Genomic DNA, 19,428 nt, shown 5'->3' on the forward strand with positions numbered 1-19,428 from the left:
TGAATATGCTTTTGATGGTCATTCAAATCATAATTGTGCATGTCACCTAATGACATCACACTTCCTACTTTTTCTCAAGGTTGTCACTGTTCAATACAAGCACTTAAGCAATCCCTAAGCACTTAGCCAATAACTATCAGGACAGTCATAGCCCTGCAAGCAAGAGCACTTTACAAACATTAGAGCCATTACCGATGTAAGAAGTGCCACCTGGAGGCTGGACAGCTTCCATTCACAGTGGAGCTGAGGGGCTAAGATACAGAGGATCATCATCTCCATGGCATCGGCCATCTGAGCAAACAGCAGACAACACAGAGACACATAAGATGTATACACAGACAGCAAGTGACCGTGTATTTTCAAAGAGCGGCTCTTACCCAGGCCAGACCAGTGAGGATGGAGAGCTTCCATTGAAAGGTCCCAAAGCCGATGGCCTCTACGGCATCCTCCACCATGAATGTGTCTGGGGGAATGAAGAAGTATTTAAAGCGGTATTCAAGAAATCAGCATAAACATTCTCCTCTGTCAGAACCTGAAGCTGTACACCTGAGTGTGAGCGCATTGGACGATGATATGTAATAATGTGGTATCTTGGAAACATCGTTAGGTCTGTGACATCACACGTCTGAATGATCAAACAATTGGTATTCTCTGCATTCTTCTGATGATGGTGTTCATGTAACATTGGAAACAGATCTAAAAAGTAATTTATTGTCTTAAATCACGTTCCTTTGGGAAGGTGAGTATGAGTTTACAGGCAAGAAAAATGACATCTTATCCGACCCACATCGTCCATCCAGACTTCCAGCTCTTACCTTATGGTAGGAGATGTAGGGTTCCTACAAGAAGGCTGATATACAAACAGTCATTCCTACCAATTTACATTCAGCTTTTCAACAAACAATTGTAATGTATAGTTTAAATGTCGGCCATGGGGTTTGTGCAAAAGAGCGTCAGTGTCAGTATGTTGTCTGTGTATGTATGTGCAAACTTGTATCGTATATTGAAGTCATACTGTACCATCAGTCGGATTGGCAAACTCCCGAGGAACCGGAGCTCCGTCTGTAAGAGCCACAGACTCCAGATCAGTCTGCTCGGCGATCCTGATAACCTGTTCTCTGTTCTCTCCATCATCCTCTGAGCGTATGCTCTCACCTGTACGACGGAAGCGGACAACACTACAAAAAGAAAGTAAAAGCATAGGATATTTAACATCTCTACAATATGCCTGATCAGGGGAGTCAGAAATCGAGTGCCAGGGCAAAGCTGAGTGCAGACGAGGCTGTTGCCTAGGTGATATGAGGTTTTTCCGGCTGTGATTTTGTGAATGGGTGGTAATACCATCCTATTGGGGAACCATGTCAGGCCAACTGAGAGCTCTCTGCACTTTTCTGCTCAGCACTGAGATGTGCATGTTGTTTACAGCTATAATCGTCTTCAGCATGCAGATAATGATGGTTCATTAAGGATGAAACACTATACTAGAACTGTGATAGAGGCAGTGAGGTCCTAATCACTGTAATCACATGACATAGACTGGAAAAGGGGAGTCACTGATGAAGATGAGTTTGTGAGATGAAATGTGTGTCTTGTACTGTAAAACACTATAATTTTCATTTTCAAGTTCTTTATGAGGAAATACAAGTGATATCCAACTCCCTGGAAATATATATTTTCTTTCTTTTGTTGTGCTTATTCCAAATCCATAATTGTAAATATTTGATTAACAAACAAGTACATTAAACGATTCACATTTTAATTATGTTGTGTTATTTTTGTGGAAAGACATCGTTATTTGACTGCACGTCTAGTGAAATGTCCCTCATGACGGCCAGCTTTCAGCTAAATGTAAAAGGCTCCAGTAGAGAAATAAATCACATAAGGCACTGAGTCATGACAGTAAACACAATTACTTAATTAATTAAGTTCACACCAAACTTAGCTTAGAAATCAGAGCAAAACTGCTTAGTATTAATAAACAAAAACAAAATAGTCTTCTTAAGTGAAATGCGAAACAAACTGCTAGATGCATGTGAACATGTTAAGTTGTTTTAATTTATTTGTCATGAATTTTTATTATAACTGCACAAATACTGTAAAATGAATGACTGCTGCTTTTAAGGAATTTGAGGCTATTTGTGGTCCAGAGAGCTAATCAGACGACGCGAGGCTGTCAGAGGGCGACGCGTCCGCCAAACATGCTGTCACGGTGGGAAATGGAGTGAATAAAAAACAAACAAAGGCACCAATGTTTTTCCGATGGAAGTATTACTCACGGCAGCTGTCTCAGTTGGAACAGATCATCGTCCATTTTGATGTTTTCTGGCTGACGGGATCATCGCCGTTTACATTATCACGACGAGCTGCGAATGATTTCAGCACCGAGGAGAGCTACCTGCTCAGCGAGCCCGCCTCAGCCAATGAGAGGCCGCCCTGCGCGACTCACCGCGAGACACAGGAAGGGGGGGGGGGGGGGGGGGGGGGGAGTGGATAGGATGATGAGCCCAGGGGGATCTGACACTTTCTTATGTATTTATTCAAGAACATATATTAACATCATATATTTTTTATATAAAGAAGTTCACATCAGGGGTAGACGTGTTTATGTTTGTATGTCTTCATGTGGAACCTACTGCTGCAGGTCTCCCATGAAAAAGAGATCATTGATCTCAATGGGATTTCACCTGGATAAAAAAAGGTTTTGAATTGAATTGAATTGACGTCAATAAATAAAAAGCCATAATAAAATGTGCCTAAAATGTCAGAATCAGAATCATCTTTTTTGCCAGGTACATTTACAAATACAAGGAATTTGCTTTGGTTTTTGGTGGTGTAAATATAAACGACATAAGAAAATACGGTTTAAAAGGTCAAAAATATAAGTAAGTCAGTAAGTAAATGTATATAAAAAACACCATAACATTACAAATGAATAAAGACAAATATTTACACCAAATGTAAATGTAAAAATAATCTAAAAACACAGAGAAAATTCCTTGTATATGTAAACGTACCTGTCAAACTTGATTCTGACTCCTACTTTTTGTCGTAGCCTTATTTTATTATGGCTATAAATACATGTATTGTTTACTTTTCCACATCTACCATTCATATATTGCTCCTCCTGTTCTGGACCTTGTACTTTCCCATTATGTATTGTTTAGTATGTCTATTGTATGTTTCTTGTAATGTAAAACCTACTCGGTACTTTAGACAATAACTGAAGTTTATATGCCTTGTACATGTTTTGTTTTTCGGAAAGTGCATTAAAACAAAGATAATTCATAATGCTTGATACACGCATTTTAATTGCATTAAAACAATTGGAACACAAATTACAATAAAATAAAAAATGAAAAAATTCAAAGTAAAGATCCCAGAGATAGAGCAAATGCTGCAGAGGAGAAAACAAATAAAATACCAACAGGCTAGACAAAAAAGCAAATAAACATTAATGTGAAGGCAGAATGTGGAATTATGGTGGTATCTAAGCAACCGTGTTTTAAAAAAAAAAAAATTTTTATTACAGCATTCATTTAAAAATAAGTATATTCTCCGGATGTTGTTATGAACTTCTGTTGTTGTTTATTTCCAAACATTTCGAACAGTATTAAGACTCATAACAACTTCAGAAATATATTGCCAGCCCTTCCTTGAGAGAGAGAGTAAATCTAAAGAATAAACCGTGTCATGAAACAATCCACCTCAGCATCTCGGTACGCTTCTTCAGCGGTGAGTTCTCTAATGATTTCATTGATGTGCGCAACCTGTGCGCAACACGCATTTTGCTGGTCGGACTGTTAAGTGTGAACACATCGGTGCTCTCTCCCATTATGTCCTTCCTGAAACCAGACATGGCCCCACAAACTGGAGTTCCGCCATGAAAGCAGCAGGATGTTGTGGTGCAGACCTGAAAGCTCTGATAAGCTTGTGAAGGAGTTTCTTGGCTCTGGACAAATCGTCAGGTAGAAGCTCTCCTCTGGCAGAAACATCACATACAGATTATTTATAGTGCAAGGGGTCAGGAGTTGAGCAGGTCATGACGCGTTCGACCTAAAGTGAAACATGCGCACCCACTGAGTCCGGGTTAAGTTGCTAAACCTGCTAACGAGAAACACAGCAATGAGAAGTGTCACTTATATTTCTAGATAGTAGCTTTGGGTCTGTATCAAAGGAGGCAACAGAGCAGTCGAGGGCACACTATTAACCTCGATGTTGTCGGTAAGTTAGCCTAAAGCTAGCTCTGCTGCTGCTGCATGCTAATGGTGGTGTTAGCTGCTTCGTAGTGGTAGTTATACACGCAAGGTGTAAAGTAAACAATAAATTTACTCAAGTACTCTACTTAGAGGTGTGAAGAAACTGAAGTGGAAGACGTACTCGGATATTGTACTTGAGTAAAAGTAGAAGTACCAGAGTGTAGGAAATGAATACTCTGTTGAAAGTAAAAGTCCTGTATTCAACATTTGACTCAAGTAAAAGTACACAACTATTGTCATCAACATGTTGTATTACTTATTACTTATTATGCAAATTGGTCCATTTCAGAATGATATATATGATTTTTTATTATAAATATTGATGCATTAAATTGTTATCAAAGCTGGTAAAGGTGCAGCTAGTTTTAATTCAAGTGAAACTAAAGTCTTATTTAAGTGTAGATTATATTTCAAATTATTTATCCAAATCTGCAAAGTAACTAAAGGTATTAAATAAATGTAGTGGAGTACAAGTAGACTTTACTTCGCTACTTTTATATAACAGCTTTTAGCTACCTTTAACAAAATGCATCACTAGGGGCCACCCCTTATATCACAAAAGAGTCAAATTATTCAAATATATTACAAAAAGTCAGAACTTTGTTTGTCTACAACAGTAAAATGCTACTTGATGCAACAAGAGGACTTTTACTCTTCATAGTTTAAGTACTTTTAGCTGATAATACCTTTGTGCTTTTACTTAAATAAGATTTATTTGACTTTGTTTTAATCTTTATTCGCTCAATGTTTGTTTTTTTTATTGTTTTTTTTACCCAGAAACGGTCAAAGGTTAACGTGTATGGATAAGATTACATCACAAATACTATTTGCTTTGTGCTCTCTATTCGGCAGTGCCAGACGGCTTATCAGGGTGTTTTATGTTTTATTATTTTAACCTCTTAGTGAACTGAACTATTTAATCAACACACATATTCTGATTTGTCAGTTTGTTAGGTATACTCGGCTTTATCTAAAAACATTTTAATGAATAAGTCCTGAAACTAATTCTGATCAAATGTGAATTTTTGTGTGGGTACAGTTTTAGCCAGTTTATGATCGTTTTGGAGATGCAGGTGTTGGGCACTGGAAAAACACATCAGTGTCATTATTGCATCGTAATCGAGAACACTGATGTATGAAAGTGTATATTTACCTGCTACCATCCTGCCTTACTTATTCTTATCACCTGTTGTGTATATCCCCTTCATTCAAAATCATCCATTGTGCGTCATTAACATAATGTTTTCTTTTCAGAAACAAAATGATAAAGAACTGGGGTGTCATCGGGGGGGTAGCTGCTGCGGTTGCAGCTGGAGTCTATGTGTTGTGGGGCCCAATTACAGATAGAAGGAAGAGAAAGAGAGGTAAGAGTCAGAGGGAACGTTTCATACAGACTATATGCAGAGAACCGGTTGAAGATCAGGAACTTACAACAACCTGTGTTCTCCCTCAGGTATGGTTCCTGGTGTGTTGAACTTAGGCAACACCTGCTTCCTGAACTCTTTGCTTCAGGGTTTGGCAGCATGTCCGTCTTTCATCCGGTGGCTGGAGACGGTAATAGGATTGCCTCCAACCCAGTCCTGCAAAGACAATCAGCTGTCCACGACACTGCTCCAGCTACTCAATGGTATATACAACCAGCCTATGGTTTAACAAGTGTGGTATTTATCCAATGTGGACAAAGAATCTAACCATTCAGTTGTCTTTGTCATATTTGATATGATAGTTCAGTCAGAAAGCAAACTGTCTGCAGAGTGAAAGACGCAGAATAGAGTTTGCGTTTAAACACAGAGAAAGAAGAAAGGGGGGGTCAAGCTTGATAATGAAAGGAGCATGCTAGCAGTAAGGGAGGCAGTATCAGGAAGCTATAGGTCAAACTGTTACATAGAGTGTAACAAATAACATTGTAAGAATCTTCTTAAAAAGGACAATTCTCTAGCCAAGCAAAGACATTCAAGCCAGTAAAGAGATAAACATTAGCAAGTAAGAATCTTAAATATTAAAGTCATTGTATCGTTTTTTCTGTTCCACAAGTCACCAGAGCGTAGTAAACGTGCGGTGTTCATTCATATTTCTAATGAGGATGGTGATGGTGACTGCTCTGACAGGTCTGTCCAGAGACGAGCCGGGGGAGGAAGATGTTCTCGATGCCGGGTGCCTCCTGGATGTTCTCCGACTGTACCGCTGGCACATCAGTTCCTTTGAAGAGCAGGTTAGTCAATAATGGTTTTAGGTGGTGTTTCCTTGATATTTTCATACATGATGTTTGGTGCATTGTTTCATGTATTGACCGTTTTCTGTCTGTTTGTTTGTCCGTCCCCTCTCAGGATGCACATGAGCTCTTTCATGTTCTTACGTCTTCTCTGGATGAGGAGCGGGATCGTCAGTCGAAAATCGTTCCCTTGTTTGACATGCAGTCCCTCGAGGCAAGTTTCTCTCATTATCTTAAAACAGCACTCACATGCTCTACAGAAGCTGCACCTAATATACTGTATAACCATAGACTGATATAAACAGTCCATGCCCTCAGCCAGTGGGCCTCAGCGCGCCATCTAGTGGCCGTGGAGGTTATGACAAATTGTAACGTCGTTGAATAAAAAAAATCAATGTTTTAATGTGCCGAAGAGAAAACAAATAAATAAAAAAACATGAAATAAAGTCACCATGCCAAAGCTAACACATTATGTATCCGTTTTTTGTTTCATAAAACTGATCGATTGCCTTGAACTGTCAAGGCAATCGATCAGTTTTATGAAACAAAAAATGGATTTTGTAGACCAGACGGCGCCAGTCAAACTCCAAAGGAAATGTGACCCTTAAGACATTACATTTGGATTCCTAATGGCTGCCAGTGATGGGTGAGGGTTAGCAGAATATTGATTTTGGTCATTAACACTGATGGTGGCAAAAGGCCTATTTACAGCCCAGTTTATTTGATCTCCTTTTTTGTTTAATTACTTATTTTCTCAATTGTTCAGGAAGGTATATGTTGGCCTTCACTTATAAAAGGTTGAGAATCAGTTTGCACTTTGGAGCATCGGTTGTATGGAGGGAAGCACCATTTCAAACCAAATTCTGCCTCCTACACCCTTATGAAAGTGAAATGTTAGTATGTGAACTGCAGCAGTGTTTAAGAGTGTCACAAATAACAATCTGGTTAATCAGTGTATGTGTTTGTTTAATACCAGAGCATTCCTGATCAAGATGAGAAAACTATGACCTGCAGAAGTCGAGGTAAAGAAACATGAAATGATGTAGATGTGAATATCAAACTGGAACTTATTTCATCTGTATTCCTTTTGACTTTTTCAGCCCCTCTGCATCCGATACCAAGTCCTTGGAAGTCTCAGAATCCTTTTCATGGTTGTTTAACAAGCAATATGTCATGCAAGCGCTGCGGACAACAAGTAGGTGTTCCGTTTTTTTTCGGACAGGAAAGGGTTGTGGTACTTTTTCTTTGTTGATTTATTCCTCTCCTTTGCTTTTGGTTAGAGTCCGGTGCGGTACGACTCATTTGAGAGCCTTTCCCTGTCCATCCCTTTGCCTCAGTGGGTAAGAAAGATTTTAGGAACACGTTAATACTAAAAGTTATTATGGTATCACAACTCAATACAGATTTTTGTTGTTCTGTTTGTCATCAGGGTCGACCTGTCTCTCTAGATCAGTGTCTTCAACATTTTATCTCTTCGGAAACCATCAAAGAAGTGGATTGTGAAAACTGCACCAAGGTACACTGAAGTATCTGTCTTGCCTACTTCTGGTAGTCAACTTAAGAAATAAGAATAGAATCAAAGCGAGGCAACTCTTGTGAAAAACCTACAAATGTTTGTATTGTTTTTATTTTGTCTCATTTCCCCTCAGCTTCAACAAGGGACCTCAGTAAATGGCGAAGTTCTTGGAAGCCAGAGGACAACATTTGTTAAACAGCTTAAACTGGGAAAGGTGACTGTCATTTATATTAATATCACTATGCAATTACCTGATTAATAATACACTGTGAAAGCTTGTTTGTGCCCAATTTAGTAGATCAAAACTTCCCTTTTATTTCTTAGTGAAAGATGTTTGAAGTTTTTTCCCTTCTTCCTCCCTCTGCTAGCTCCCCCAATGCCTCTGCATCCATTTACAAAGGCTGACGTGGTCCAACGAAGGCTCCCCCATCAAGAGACCGGAGCATGTGCAGTTTACAGAGTATCTCTCGATGGGCCGCTACAAACACAACGCTCACACACACAGAAGTCAGCGGATCAAATGTGCTCTGAACCCCAAAAAGGCAGAAGGTTCAGACGATTCCACGGAAAAGCTCTCGGCTAACGGCACTGGTGTGTTTCCTGAACTCTTTGATATCATTTGCTTCAGAATCCATTTTTTTGTCTTCATGCATTTTGTTTCTCTTTTGTCTTCCAGGAGCAGAGCATCCGGACAACAATAACAAACCTTTTTCCAACGGAACATTTTCCTCTGTGTTTCTTCAGTCTCCTGGCTTGAACCCACAGCACGGCTTCACAAATGACTTCAGGTAACCTCAATGTCAAGATGCAACATTACAATGAATACAATGCATATCAAGCTATTCTGAGCTGTGGTGCTAATCAAAGCCCCTCTGTACAGCACAGAGACCAGAGGCCTGTGCTACGAAGCCGGTTCAACCTAACCTGGGTATGCACAAACGCGCTCTCGCTAAACGGTCCTACGACGTGGGTTATCGACTCAGTAACTCAAACCAGGGTTTCTCTGTCCGGCTGAGTGCGCGTTCACATGAAAGGGGCGGGGTTAGCAACATTTGGCCAATCACAAACATGGAGAAGCCAGCGCCATATAGAGAGATTCTATCTATATGGCGCTGGGAGAAGCGTACTGACAGAGCAGCGTCATACTTCCTCAATGAAAGTGAACTATAATATTAGACAAATATGAAGAAGTTAAACTTTAAACATCCATGACTTAAACACTTTATCCAGGATCAAAGCCACATAGCTGCACCTGCAAGGTGAATACAGCTGGTAAAAGAAAAAGTGTTTGAATGCGTACATTAACAGGTTTTTGATATCACTGCCCCATCTAAGACTTTAATTACATTTGACTCGAGTGTTTTGTCAACTTAATGTGTTGCTTAAAATAATACTTCTGCATACAGTATGTGACACTGTGAGTGTTGCACGGACAGATACGGCTCAGCTGACTCAGATAAGGAGATATATGATACATTATGATGTGATATGCCGCGGACTGTACTTAATGTTACTCTGATCCGGTTACTTATGTTGTGGCAGATATTTAATTAAGCTTTCTTAACGCTAATGTTATAATAGTCAGATTGCTCTGAAGGTGGGAGGTGATATTTTATTAATGTTCATGTTCACACAGTCGGTGATCTTTGCCGGCCGTCTTTCCTGCAACGGAAGTTTTTCTGAATTTCCTTTCTCCTGTAATATGACTTGATCGCTTTTAAACTCTGCACTCTGAGCTCTGATTGGTCAGCAGGCGGTGCTTTCACTGAGTTGATCTCTTATCCTGGAACCTAACCTGCTCCGGAGCAGGCTAGCCGTTCAGCATAAGTTACCATGGAGATCGAGCCCGGTAAAAAGTGAACCAGCGTCGTAGGATTTGAAACCCCGAGTTCTCCCTGAAGTTAGCCCGCTAAGTGAAAATCCAGCTTCGTAGTACAGGCCTCTGGCATCTATGCAACAAGGTTTTTCTTGTTGGCTCATAGAGACTTACAAGAAACATAGTGCGTTTATTTAAAACTAAACACAGGGAAGGTTATATGCTTTTATATATCTGGAACAAACTCTAAGAAAACTGCAGGCCTGCTGCAGCCCTTACTAACTTTAAGTCAAAAGTGAATACTTTTCTGTATCTGTACCTATTCCATTCTCTTGCTATTTTAACAACTGTTTAAATGTAACCTTATATTGTGCTTATTCTACACTAGGTCTTAATGCTTTAAATTGCCTTGTTGTTGAAATACGCTTTCGAAATAAGGCGTTCAAGGCTTTTATTAGTCATACGTCTGTGCATAGCTACAGTTTAGTTATGACGATGAAAACCTTAAGTCACAGGCTCCTCCAACAGTGCAACACAATAAAACTGAAAGACAGAAAAAAATAGTGCAAGTAAATACAAAAAAGAAAATAATAAATTGGTGAAATAAGGGTCTATATACAAGCTTTGCCTTTAAAATGCATCGTTCTGCATATCTCAAAGGTTCAAAGGGCTTTATTGTCATTTGCTCAGTAGCTACAGTGTAGATATGCAATGAGAAACGGTTCACAGGCTCCTCCAACAATGCAACATAAATATGAATAAAACAAATGAAAACACGATAAAGATAGTGCACATGCAGCGTTGGAGAGGAGCTGGAGACACGGCAGCCCTCCACGGCGCAGCATCAGATCTGTTCTGATTGTAGCGTCTCTCCTCCCAGTTCTACAGAGTACCTTTTCCAGCTCACGGCCGTGCTGGTGCACCACGGCGACATGCACTCGGGACACTTCGTGACGTACCGCCGCAGCCCCTGCTCAGCCCGCCTCTCCTCACCCTTCAGCTCCCAGTGGCTCTGGGTGTCCGACGACTCGGTTCGAAAAGCCAGCCTGCAAGAGGTGCTGTCGTCCAACGCCTACATGCTCTTCTACGAGAGAGTCCGGAGGCTGGACCTCGCTCCGCGCTCGGAGGAGTAACACCGACTGCTGCCTGTCCATCAAACTGTCCCCGCTGTGTGTGTGTGTGGCCGTCAGGAGGGTTATGACTTTGTGACAATGAGACCAGGGAGGAACGCCATCCTGGGGTCACCGTGGTGTTTCTCTTACATCATGGATCACAGCAACATGTTGGACATCGTTGAATTGTGTCTTCTGAATCAGGGTTGGAAGGGCTGGGGAATATTAAAATATGCAGATTGAAAAAAAAAAAAAAAAAATCTTTCTTCATCTAACATCATGACAGTTTGAAACTTCATGTGAAAAATAATATAGCAAACGCTACAATAATGATTTTATTTCATAAGGTAAATATTCAAACTCACCAAAGGAAAAAACTGACACTAACCATCAACCCCGGTTTGATATTAAATCCACGAGTGGACACTTTGCCTCCTCCAGAGCGGGATGCTCTCAATCCCAAAGATTATGGAACTGCAGGATTTTTTTGTCAAATATCTTTGATCGTGCAAAATGCAATACTTTGACATGTGTTACAGTTTCTGTCATGCAGCATTTTGGCTTCAGTGGGACAAAAAACAGGAACATTTGACAAGTGCACTCTAAAGTGACAGCCCTGCTAATCATTGTTCATGTGTAACGCTTACTGAACTCTGGCATTTCTATGATGCTGTGTAATGTTCCTGTTATTGTGTAACCACTGCCTGTTCACACTGAAGTAGCTAAAGTAAGTATTCGTTAATAGAATTTGTTGCATATTATGATGTCAATTAGGTATAACTTTCCCCAACTGTGGTTCTCATAAAAACGAATCAGCCTAATCATTGCAAGCAGTGTATGTCAAACTATTGGAATGAATGTTTCTATGGACTTTTTTCACAAGAGGTTGCATTTGGTATGTTTCTATTGATCCAAGAGACCTCACATTGTCATGATTTGCAGAGTTGAGGTCAAAGTGCCATGTTGTCTTTAATGGTCAATATGTTTATTGTTTAACACATTAAGCCATGTGTGCTAAATATGATGTTAACATACTATAATGCATCAAAGCCATCTTGCTTGGTGTTGATGCTAAAAAGTGTATTAATCAGGTCTTTGGGCAAGTTATCCTGAATATTAATAATGACGTGAAGCTGCCGATTTGCTCCTACCAAACCAGTCAAATGGAGAAATGGCCTGGTTCAGAACCTCTTGTTAATGTTTGCAATTTGCACTGATGTATATTAACGTGAAAGTGTGTGTTTGCGTGCAATCTGTAAAGGTGATTGTTTTCAGGTATTAAAAAATCAATCAATCAATTTAGAGTTTTATTTTTTACATATTCAGATAATTATTAATATCATTGTCAGAGATTGTGTGCCAGCAGAGATGCTGAAGATCAGCCCACACTTACTGACCTGTCCTTGACCCAAACACTACAAGACTTTCAAGTGTTACCAAATAATTCAAACTAATTATTTTCTCTGTAGAGATGTACATTTCTCAAAAAGAAATACAATCCCTAATTTCAAGTGTTTTTTAGTGCCAAATGCTGACTCACAAAATCATCTTCTGATTCATCATTTACAGATAACTGCCAACATCTGTCAGGGATGGATCGGAAGCCAATTTTAAAACATTTTAAACCCATCCAAATCTGAGTCCGAACGAAGTCATTCTCAGACAACAGATCGACCATAATTAAAAAAACAAATGTGGGCATCTTCTTTGGAACAGCACACAACGCACCTTTCAATACGTTTTTTTATTTGTAATAAGGAAAGTGTTCCATCGCTCTGGCAACGTTTCTATCTTTCTTTGGAGACATAGCCAGCTGCTTCACCATACAACTGGAGGACAAGTTACTGAAATGATAGTTTGAAATCAAGTCAGTCAGATGTTTGGGTCATTTTTAACACAAATAAGTTCACTGTAAAAAATATTCTGATTCTTAAGAGTCCAAGTAAACAGTCCTGACTTGTGCGGTCATTATAGTCTCTCAGATTCAGCTAAAAACCCATATTAGCTTAGCGTTATTTGTCCATGTGGCCAAGAACAGCATGTGACTTGTCCTTTCAGCCTTAACTGTCCCTTAGTCAGAAGGTTCTTGGACCAATGGCCAGGTTGCTAATCCCCCTGCTGGTCATTTCTTTCTCTCAACCACGATGCGTCTAAATGTGAGGTTGATGCGAGGCAGGGAACTCTTCTTGCGGACAGGCAGGCTGTGGTACCAGAAAGTGTTGGTCGGGGAGTTCATGAGGAGGAGGCTCCCGTGAGCGAGCTCCAGCTTCACGGGTTCAATCTGCCTGAGGCTCTGTTTCCCCCGAGAATCTCTGTGCCGGAAGATAAAGTCTCGTGGCGCTCCCAGAGAGATGGAGGCGATGGGACAGAGGGGGTCCAGCTCCTTCTCATCATCACGATGCTCGCCCATGTGATCCTGGCCATCTTTGTACCTGGAGGCGAGAAGAACACGTTTCAAGATTCAAAATTCAAGATTCAAAGGCTTTATTGTCATATGCACAGTAGCTACAGTGTAAATATGGACATGAAAATATTATGACCCGGCACCTCCAACAATGCAACATAATATAGAAGACATAAACAGATTGCAAACAGTCAACATGTCGATGTATCCTTGGGCAAGATACTTAACCCTGAGTTGCTCCCGATGGCATGGCCAACGGTGTGTGAATGTGTGTGAATGTTAGGTCCTAGAGTAAGGTACACTGCTCTGTATGAATGGGTGTGAATGGGTGAATGACATGTAGTATGTAAAGCGCTTTGAGGGGTCTTAAAGACTGGATAAAGCGCTATATAAGTACAGTCCATTTACCATTTACCAAACAATGCAATAGTGCAAGATTAACATTTGAAATTGATTGAGATTTTAGCAGGGAGACAAATTTAAAACTTGTCTCTTTCCAGCTTTTATTAAAAAATTTCACCTGTTGACCAAGACGAAGTTGAACGCTCGTCCAGTTGTTTTAGTGACAGCATCCCGTATATATTCCAAGGTTGGAGTCCAAGAGTTGGCTAAACGTGTCACTCTTGAATAAGTGTAGGTGAGACCTGCATCTCCATATGTGGCTTGCTTTCTTGGTATATCGTACACCTTTCCAAACACCTGGACCTTAGCTTCTTCCCCTGGAACACAAACAGCCACAATCGTTCAACTGTACACTACGACTCGTCCTAATGTTACAGAAAAAGTTTGATATTGTACCTGTTGAGTACACCACCTCCTCTTCCAGCTGTTTAAAGAGGTTGTCTGCTTCTTCTTTGGAGAACAGCAGAGCATAATCACAGTCTAGTCCTTCTGCCTCTATTTTCTGCCAGGGAACAGGATGAGAAAACTCCTCATCTTCCTCATCCTGCTCCATCCCCTCATCACTCTCCAGTTTGATCTTCTTCTGTGGACTTCTGGCTTCACTAATGAAGGAGCGTTTTTTCACAAACGTTTCCATTGCAGTCACCTGTTGTCTGGGGTTATCAGTTTAAGGATTGTTAAGGGCCTGGATGACGAAAGAAAATAAAACATTATCAATTGTGAGATTTATATAAATAACTGAAACAAATCTTCAGAGTGGGTCTGCATCAAGTTTACTTCTCACCAATATTATGCTTGTTATTTTTTGTTGTATTAAGTGCTTTATTATTAAGTATAATAACGCAACTCACAATTATTTTTTAAATTAAATAACCTGTTAGCTACTAATTCATATTAATTACTAGTTATGTCTAAAATGATGTGCGATAATAGTGAAAACTGTCCCTGAGCCCAAGGTTAAAACTGTTCAAATAGTAAACACATGTAATTTACTATGATAAAAGACACTGAAGAAGCAGTAAATCCTCACATTTCTGAACATGGAACCACATTCATTTTGGCATTTTTCTTGAAAATGACTCTTTTTCAAAATAGACGATTCATTTATTTGTAATGTGGCCCATTAATGATCCCAACATGCCTTTATGCATAACGTAAAACAAAACCAACAGCCATAATAACCAATACAACTTGTCGCAGAATAGATTACACGGTAAACTTTACACAGAATTGATGAAAACCATAGATTGTTCTCGAAGCAATGCTCGACCCTTTACTTTGGTTATGGCTAGAAAGGATCCGTGTTGTGTACAACTCTAGCGAGAGTTTGCAAGTGACGTGGCTGAATGTTTACGTTTGTCAGGCAGCCTTTCAGTTACGATCGTCAACATCAGTGGGCCACACGAAGCAAATGATGGTGAGAAGCTAAACTATCTATTAATGATGTCAATGACAGGGAGTGTGATTGTTGAAATAGGATGTTAGCGGTCTTGCTGTTCAAAGAAGAATGACAACACTGTAGATCACCAACACTATGGTTTATTTTGTATTCACAGGCAAGTCAACGTTGTCGCAGTAAAAGTCCCAAGATAGCTCCTGGTGCAATCAAAGGTTCCCTTTCAGTGTTTTACTATTATGTCTGATGTTTCTCTATTAATATTGCTGCTGCATTAATGTGTATGTTGCATTATGTAAATAGTTACAACGAGAACGTGACGTCATATTTACACAAGACGGATCCTTTCTAGCCATAACCCTTTATTTTACCTGCTACAAACTGTGGAAAACCCCAACAGCAGTGTGTGTCTTAAACAGATCTCAGCTCATTAACATAACCCCGGTTCGTCACTTCGTGTTGGCGCGAACACTTCAGTCCCAGAGAGAGGGTGCTGGTTTTAGTTATCCGTTTAGCCCACCTCCGTTTCGCTCTTACCTTAGCTTACCGTCCAGTTGTTTCAGCAAAAATGATTGGACAAAAAACGATTAACTCATTTTTCTCTCCAGTCTCGAAAAAGAGGATTTCTAAGGACGTAAATGAATCCGAGAAGGATGCAAAACACCCGGTGAGCACAATTTATATTACTTGTCATTTACCATTAGCCTCATGTAAAGTGTGTAATGCTAAAAGATATGCATATTAAAACATCACTTACATTGATAGTACTTGCATTAGTATTTAAAACAGGGATCCGTAGTTTCCCGCGACACGTGCAGTGTAACCCAAGCTGCGTTCACAAGCACTGCTGTGTTCTTGATTGTTGATAAACGTGGTGCAATAGTCCGCCCCCTACGATATGTTTGTACTACATTGTCGAAGGTTTTTAAAGCCTCAAGGCGCACCTTTCTCTCAAGTTTTGTATTTTGCTCAATACACCAAAATTGTGCAGAAGAAGCCAAAGTCCTCGGCGGTGGAGTCGGAGGTTTCCAGCCCGTCTCCTGCTCCTCTGTCCCCGGATCAGCTGGAGAGGATCGCCCTCAACAAGAGAGCAGCAATGGAGAAAAGGACTTCCGCACAAACACCTCCAGGGTTTGGGGAAAGCTGGAGAGAGGGACTGTCAGTAGAGTTTGAAAAGCCTTATTTTAAAAAAGTAAGAGAAAAACGAATAAAACTGCTCGTATAGTAAGCCTCGTGTTTCGAACAGTTTGAATAACTTTATATCTGTGCCACAGTTGATGGATTTTGTTTCTCAAGAGAGGAAGAGCTGCACTGTGTACCCTCCTGCTGAAGAAGTCTTCACCTGGACCCAGATGTGTGACATCCGAGATGTGAGTTTATCTGTCTGCACCCCTTAAACCCCCTTCATTTTTTATTGATCCATGGCATAAATAAGATAAGTACTTTATTGATCCCAATTTGAGGAATTGTAAGAGACAGTATAATATAAATATAAAAACAAGGTGCACAAATGTGTAGAAAATAGCTTTAATATAGACTAAATATGTTTTAAAGGTTGGCATACATGTAGCTTTTCTGTGTCTTTGTTTGTTGCTGTTCCAGGGTCAAAACAATAATAAAATGACATTTAGCCTTGTTTGAATGCCTGACGCCGATTGTAGTGTCCTTTAACTTCAACAAACATGTATGCCATCTTCAGTTCTATCTGTAAATCTGCACATTGATATTGTATATTCAAAAGAGACACTCTAGATTAACATCTTTTACTGTTGATATGTACACATGTTCTGTTTGGTTTATTTTCTATTTTGTTTGTACTGCTCATGCATACATTGGCTATTTATATCTATTTTCCTTAACTTTTCATTCATGTGCAATGCGTCGACATGCTGCTGTGACAAAATAATTTCCCAAACTGGGATCAATAAAAGTATATCTTATCTTAACAAACATACCCCCGAACAATAAACTTAAACTGTTTTATTTATTTATTGTGAGACATCCTCCCTCTCACTACGCTCATGCAGTATTACATTGCATTCATAGCTTTTGGGACATAAATTGACAAGCATATCGTAGCGCCTCCCATGCTCTAAATCCATAAAAAGCCGCCTACACAATGCAGCAGGCACTGAGGACAACACATGGATAATTAAAGTGCAACGAAAAATGGAAAATCCGAGTTAGTGGCAACTTATTTTGTGTTGCTGAAGATCTGTCTCTATTTCTAGGTCAAAGTGGTGATTCTTGGCCAGGATCCATACCATGGTCCTAACCAAGCCCATGGATTGTGCTTCAGTGTAAAAAAGCCAGTGCGTCCTCCACCCAGGTTAAAACATGTTCATTATCTCTGCCTGTGATCTTCTTCTTACTTAAAATCACACAATGCAGTCATGTGCAATGCTTTGACATATTTAACACACATTTTGATGCTTTTTATTTGTAGTTTGGAGAACATGTACAAAGAACTGGTGACGGACATTGAAGGCTTTCAGCACCCTCAACACGGAGATCTAACTGGATGGTCCGAACAAGGTTATTTTAAAAAAAGCAGTTTGTTGAATGTTTACGCAAAGATGATGGCAATTATCTGACTGCCGTCTTCTCCATCTGTGTCCTGGCTCAATCAGGTGTGTTGTTGCTCAACGCTGTGTTGAGCGTCCGAGCGAGCAACGCCAACTCCCACAAAGGCAGAGGCTGGGAGACGTTCACTGACGCCGTCGTGCAGTGGCTCTGCAACAACCAGGAAGGCCTGGTGTTCATGCTTTGGGGAGCGTATGCTCAGAAGAAAGGAGCTGCCATTGACGGGGTTAGTCTGCAGCACTGTGGTTTTAAAAGAAAGCGTATTTCTAATGTTCATGCATCTAAGTTCATGTTTTCTGTGTCTGCAGAAACGCCACCTCGTCCTGCAGGAGGTGCATCCTTCCCCCCTGTCCGCTCGTAAAGGATTCTTCGGGTGCAAACATTTCTCCAAGGCCAACGAGTACCTGGTGCAATCGGGAAAGTCTCCCATAGACTGGAAGTCTCTTTGAACTGTTTTTCATGGTTCTCAACATGAATGTTACTTAACTACAGATCAAAACCCACCCATAAGCTTCCTGTTTTATCAATAGAATGTGCAGATATTTCTTTATGAGAGTCAAAAGTTAATGTCAGTAGTTGAACATATTAAGTGTTTAACTATACACTGAATATTCTTAAATATATCTTTCTCAATATGCTTTTACAACATTGTAAATATGTCTGTGTTTTCTGTTTACTTTTGTTTTATTGAAATGTTGGTTTTATTAAAGAGGTTCTAAATAGTGGATATTGTTTCTTAATGTGATCACTCAGCCAGCTACCTCAGATACACATACCAAGTGGAGCAGTTCACGTCCCATCGCATTTCAGAATCACTTCACATTAGTGGTTTCTTTTGTTTTAGTAAAATAACGTGTGGATCATGCACAAGGCTAAATAATAAGGCCACTGCTTTTCCTGCAAGTAAACATGTCTGCCATGATGATGGTCAGTCATTCCACCAGCTGTCACTTTGCTTAAACTAACACAAGTTGCTTGAGTTTAATTAACATTCAGTCAAGTTAAGTCAAATTAACCAGTGGTGTAAAGTAACTAAGTACATTTACTCAAATACTGTACTTAAGTACAACTTTGGAGAGACTTGTACTTGAGAATTTCCTTTTCTTTTTTCTTTTTTTACTTATACCCCAATACAGGTAAAGGTAAAAGGTGCACTTGTACTCCACTACATTTATTTAATACCTTTACTGCAGTTACTTAGCATACATATATTTTTTTAATGTAAAATATAATCAACATTTAAATAAGACTTGCGTTACACATGGAGTAAAATTCATAAGCTACCTTTCAGTGTACAAAGTCATTAAAACTTCCACCTTTACCAGTTTGATAACACTTTAATGCATCAATAATTATAATACAAACATATGTTATTCTTAAATGGGCGAATCTGCACTTTTACTTTTGATACTTTTAGTATATTTTGATGCTAATACTTTTGTACTTTTACTTGAGTAACAGTTTTAATGCAGGACTTGTAACAGAGTATCCTAAACTCTGGTACTTCTACTTTTACTTAAGTACAAGATCTCAGTACTTCCATAACATCTCCCACTTCTGAAATCAATTTATATAAAACATAATGCAGTGAAGTTGCCTTGTTTAAAACTAGAAAAATAAACACTGTCCTTTTAATAAATTGAGCTTTACCACCCTCATGTGTAGAATCCTTTGGGGGTAAAAAAAACAGGAAGTAATTCGCCTTCTTGTCGACGTAAAGGCGCGGCTCTG

General features: G+C 39.7%; 4 protein-coding genes across 9 annotated transcripts in view; 2 read left to right on the top strand and 2 right to left on the bottom strand.

Annotated features, from left to right (window-relative positions):
• Nucleotides 1–2,413, bottom strand: part of svopa (SV2 related protein a) — an 8,664-nt gene extending 6,251 nt beyond the window's left edge. Inside the window, exons 1-4 of the mRNA XM_079686196.1 lie at nt 2,277–2,413; nt 1,021–1,178; nt 378–463; nt 193–291 (exon numbers count right to left, since the gene is read on the bottom strand). Coding sequence (XP_079542322.1) covers nt 193–291; nt 378–463; nt 1,021–1,178; nt 2,277–2,311 — 378 coding nt within the window. The 5' untranslated portion in view covers nt 2,312–2,413. The remainder of the gene's footprint in view (nt 1–192; nt 292–377; nt 464–1,020; nt 1,179–2,276) is intronic.
• A 1,394-nt stretch (nt 2,414–3,807) lies between these two features.
• usp30 (ubiquitin specific peptidase 30) lies at nt 3,808–11,205 on the top strand. 2 transcript variants are annotated; one of them, XM_079686197.1, is made up of 13 exons: nt 3,808–3,965; nt 5,511–5,620; nt 5,710–5,883; nt 6,365–6,468; nt 6,584–6,682; nt 7,445–7,490; nt 7,569–7,663; nt 7,749–7,808; nt 7,898–7,984; nt 8,118–8,198; nt 8,353–8,575; nt 8,661–8,772; nt 10,681–11,205. In XM_079686197.1, the coding sequence occupies exons 1-13, from the start codon at nt 3,895–3,897 to the stop codon at nt 10,931–10,933; spliced, it is 1,515 nt and encodes a 504-aa protein (XP_079542323.1). In that variant the 5' UTR covers nt 3,808–3,894; the 3' UTR covers nt 10,934–11,205. The 2 variants fall into 2 exon arrangements, with proteins under 2 accessions (XP_079542323.1, XP_079542324.1); XM_079686198.1 differs by lacking the exon at nt 3,808–3,965 and adding an exon at nt 3,996–4,221.
• Nucleotides 11,206–12,205: 1,000 nt separating this feature from the next.
• On the bottom strand, nt 12,206–16,193 carry alkbh2 (alkB homolog 2, alpha-ketoglutarate dependent dioxygenase). 5 transcript variants are annotated; one of them, XM_079686209.1, is made up of 4 exons: nt 16,059–16,193; nt 14,115–14,403; nt 13,837–14,035; nt 12,206–13,344 (listed from the first exon to the last, which is right to left on the bottom strand). In XM_079686209.1, the coding sequence occupies exons 2-4, from the start codon at nt 14,353–14,355 to the stop codon at nt 13,035–13,037; spliced, it is 750 nt and encodes a 249-aa protein (XP_079542335.1). In that variant the 5' UTR covers nt 14,356–14,403; nt 16,059–16,193; the 3' UTR covers nt 12,206–13,034. The 5 variants fall into 5 exon arrangements, with proteins under 5 accessions (XP_079542335.1, XP_079542334.1, XP_079542338.1 ...); XM_079686208.1 differs by lacking the exon at nt 16,059–16,193 and adding an exon at nt 15,872–16,016; XM_079686212.1 differs by lacking the exon at nt 16,059–16,193 and adding an exon at nt 15,887–16,008.
• On the top strand, nt 14,965–18,422 carry unga (uracil DNA glycosylase a). Its single transcript, XM_079686205.1, has 9 exons — nt 14,965–15,135; nt 15,275–15,329; nt 15,723–15,781; nt 16,106–16,306; nt 16,389–16,484; nt 17,346–17,443; nt 17,561–17,649; nt 17,745–17,923; nt 18,006–18,422. Exons 1-9 carry the CDS (start codon nt 14,980–14,982, stop codon nt 18,144–18,146), a joined length of 1,074 nt encoding a protein of 357 aa, XP_079542331.1. The 5' UTR covers nt 14,965–14,979; the 3' UTR covers nt 18,147–18,422.
• Nucleotides 18,423–19,428: the final 1,006 nt, after the last annotated feature.

The sequence above is a fragment of the Notothenia rossii genome, assembly GCF_949606895.1.
Source record: "Notothenia rossii genome assembly, chromosome: 6".
NCBI classification, from domain to species: Eukaryota; Metazoa; Chordata; class Actinopteri; order Perciformes; family Nototheniidae; genus Notothenia; species Notothenia rossii.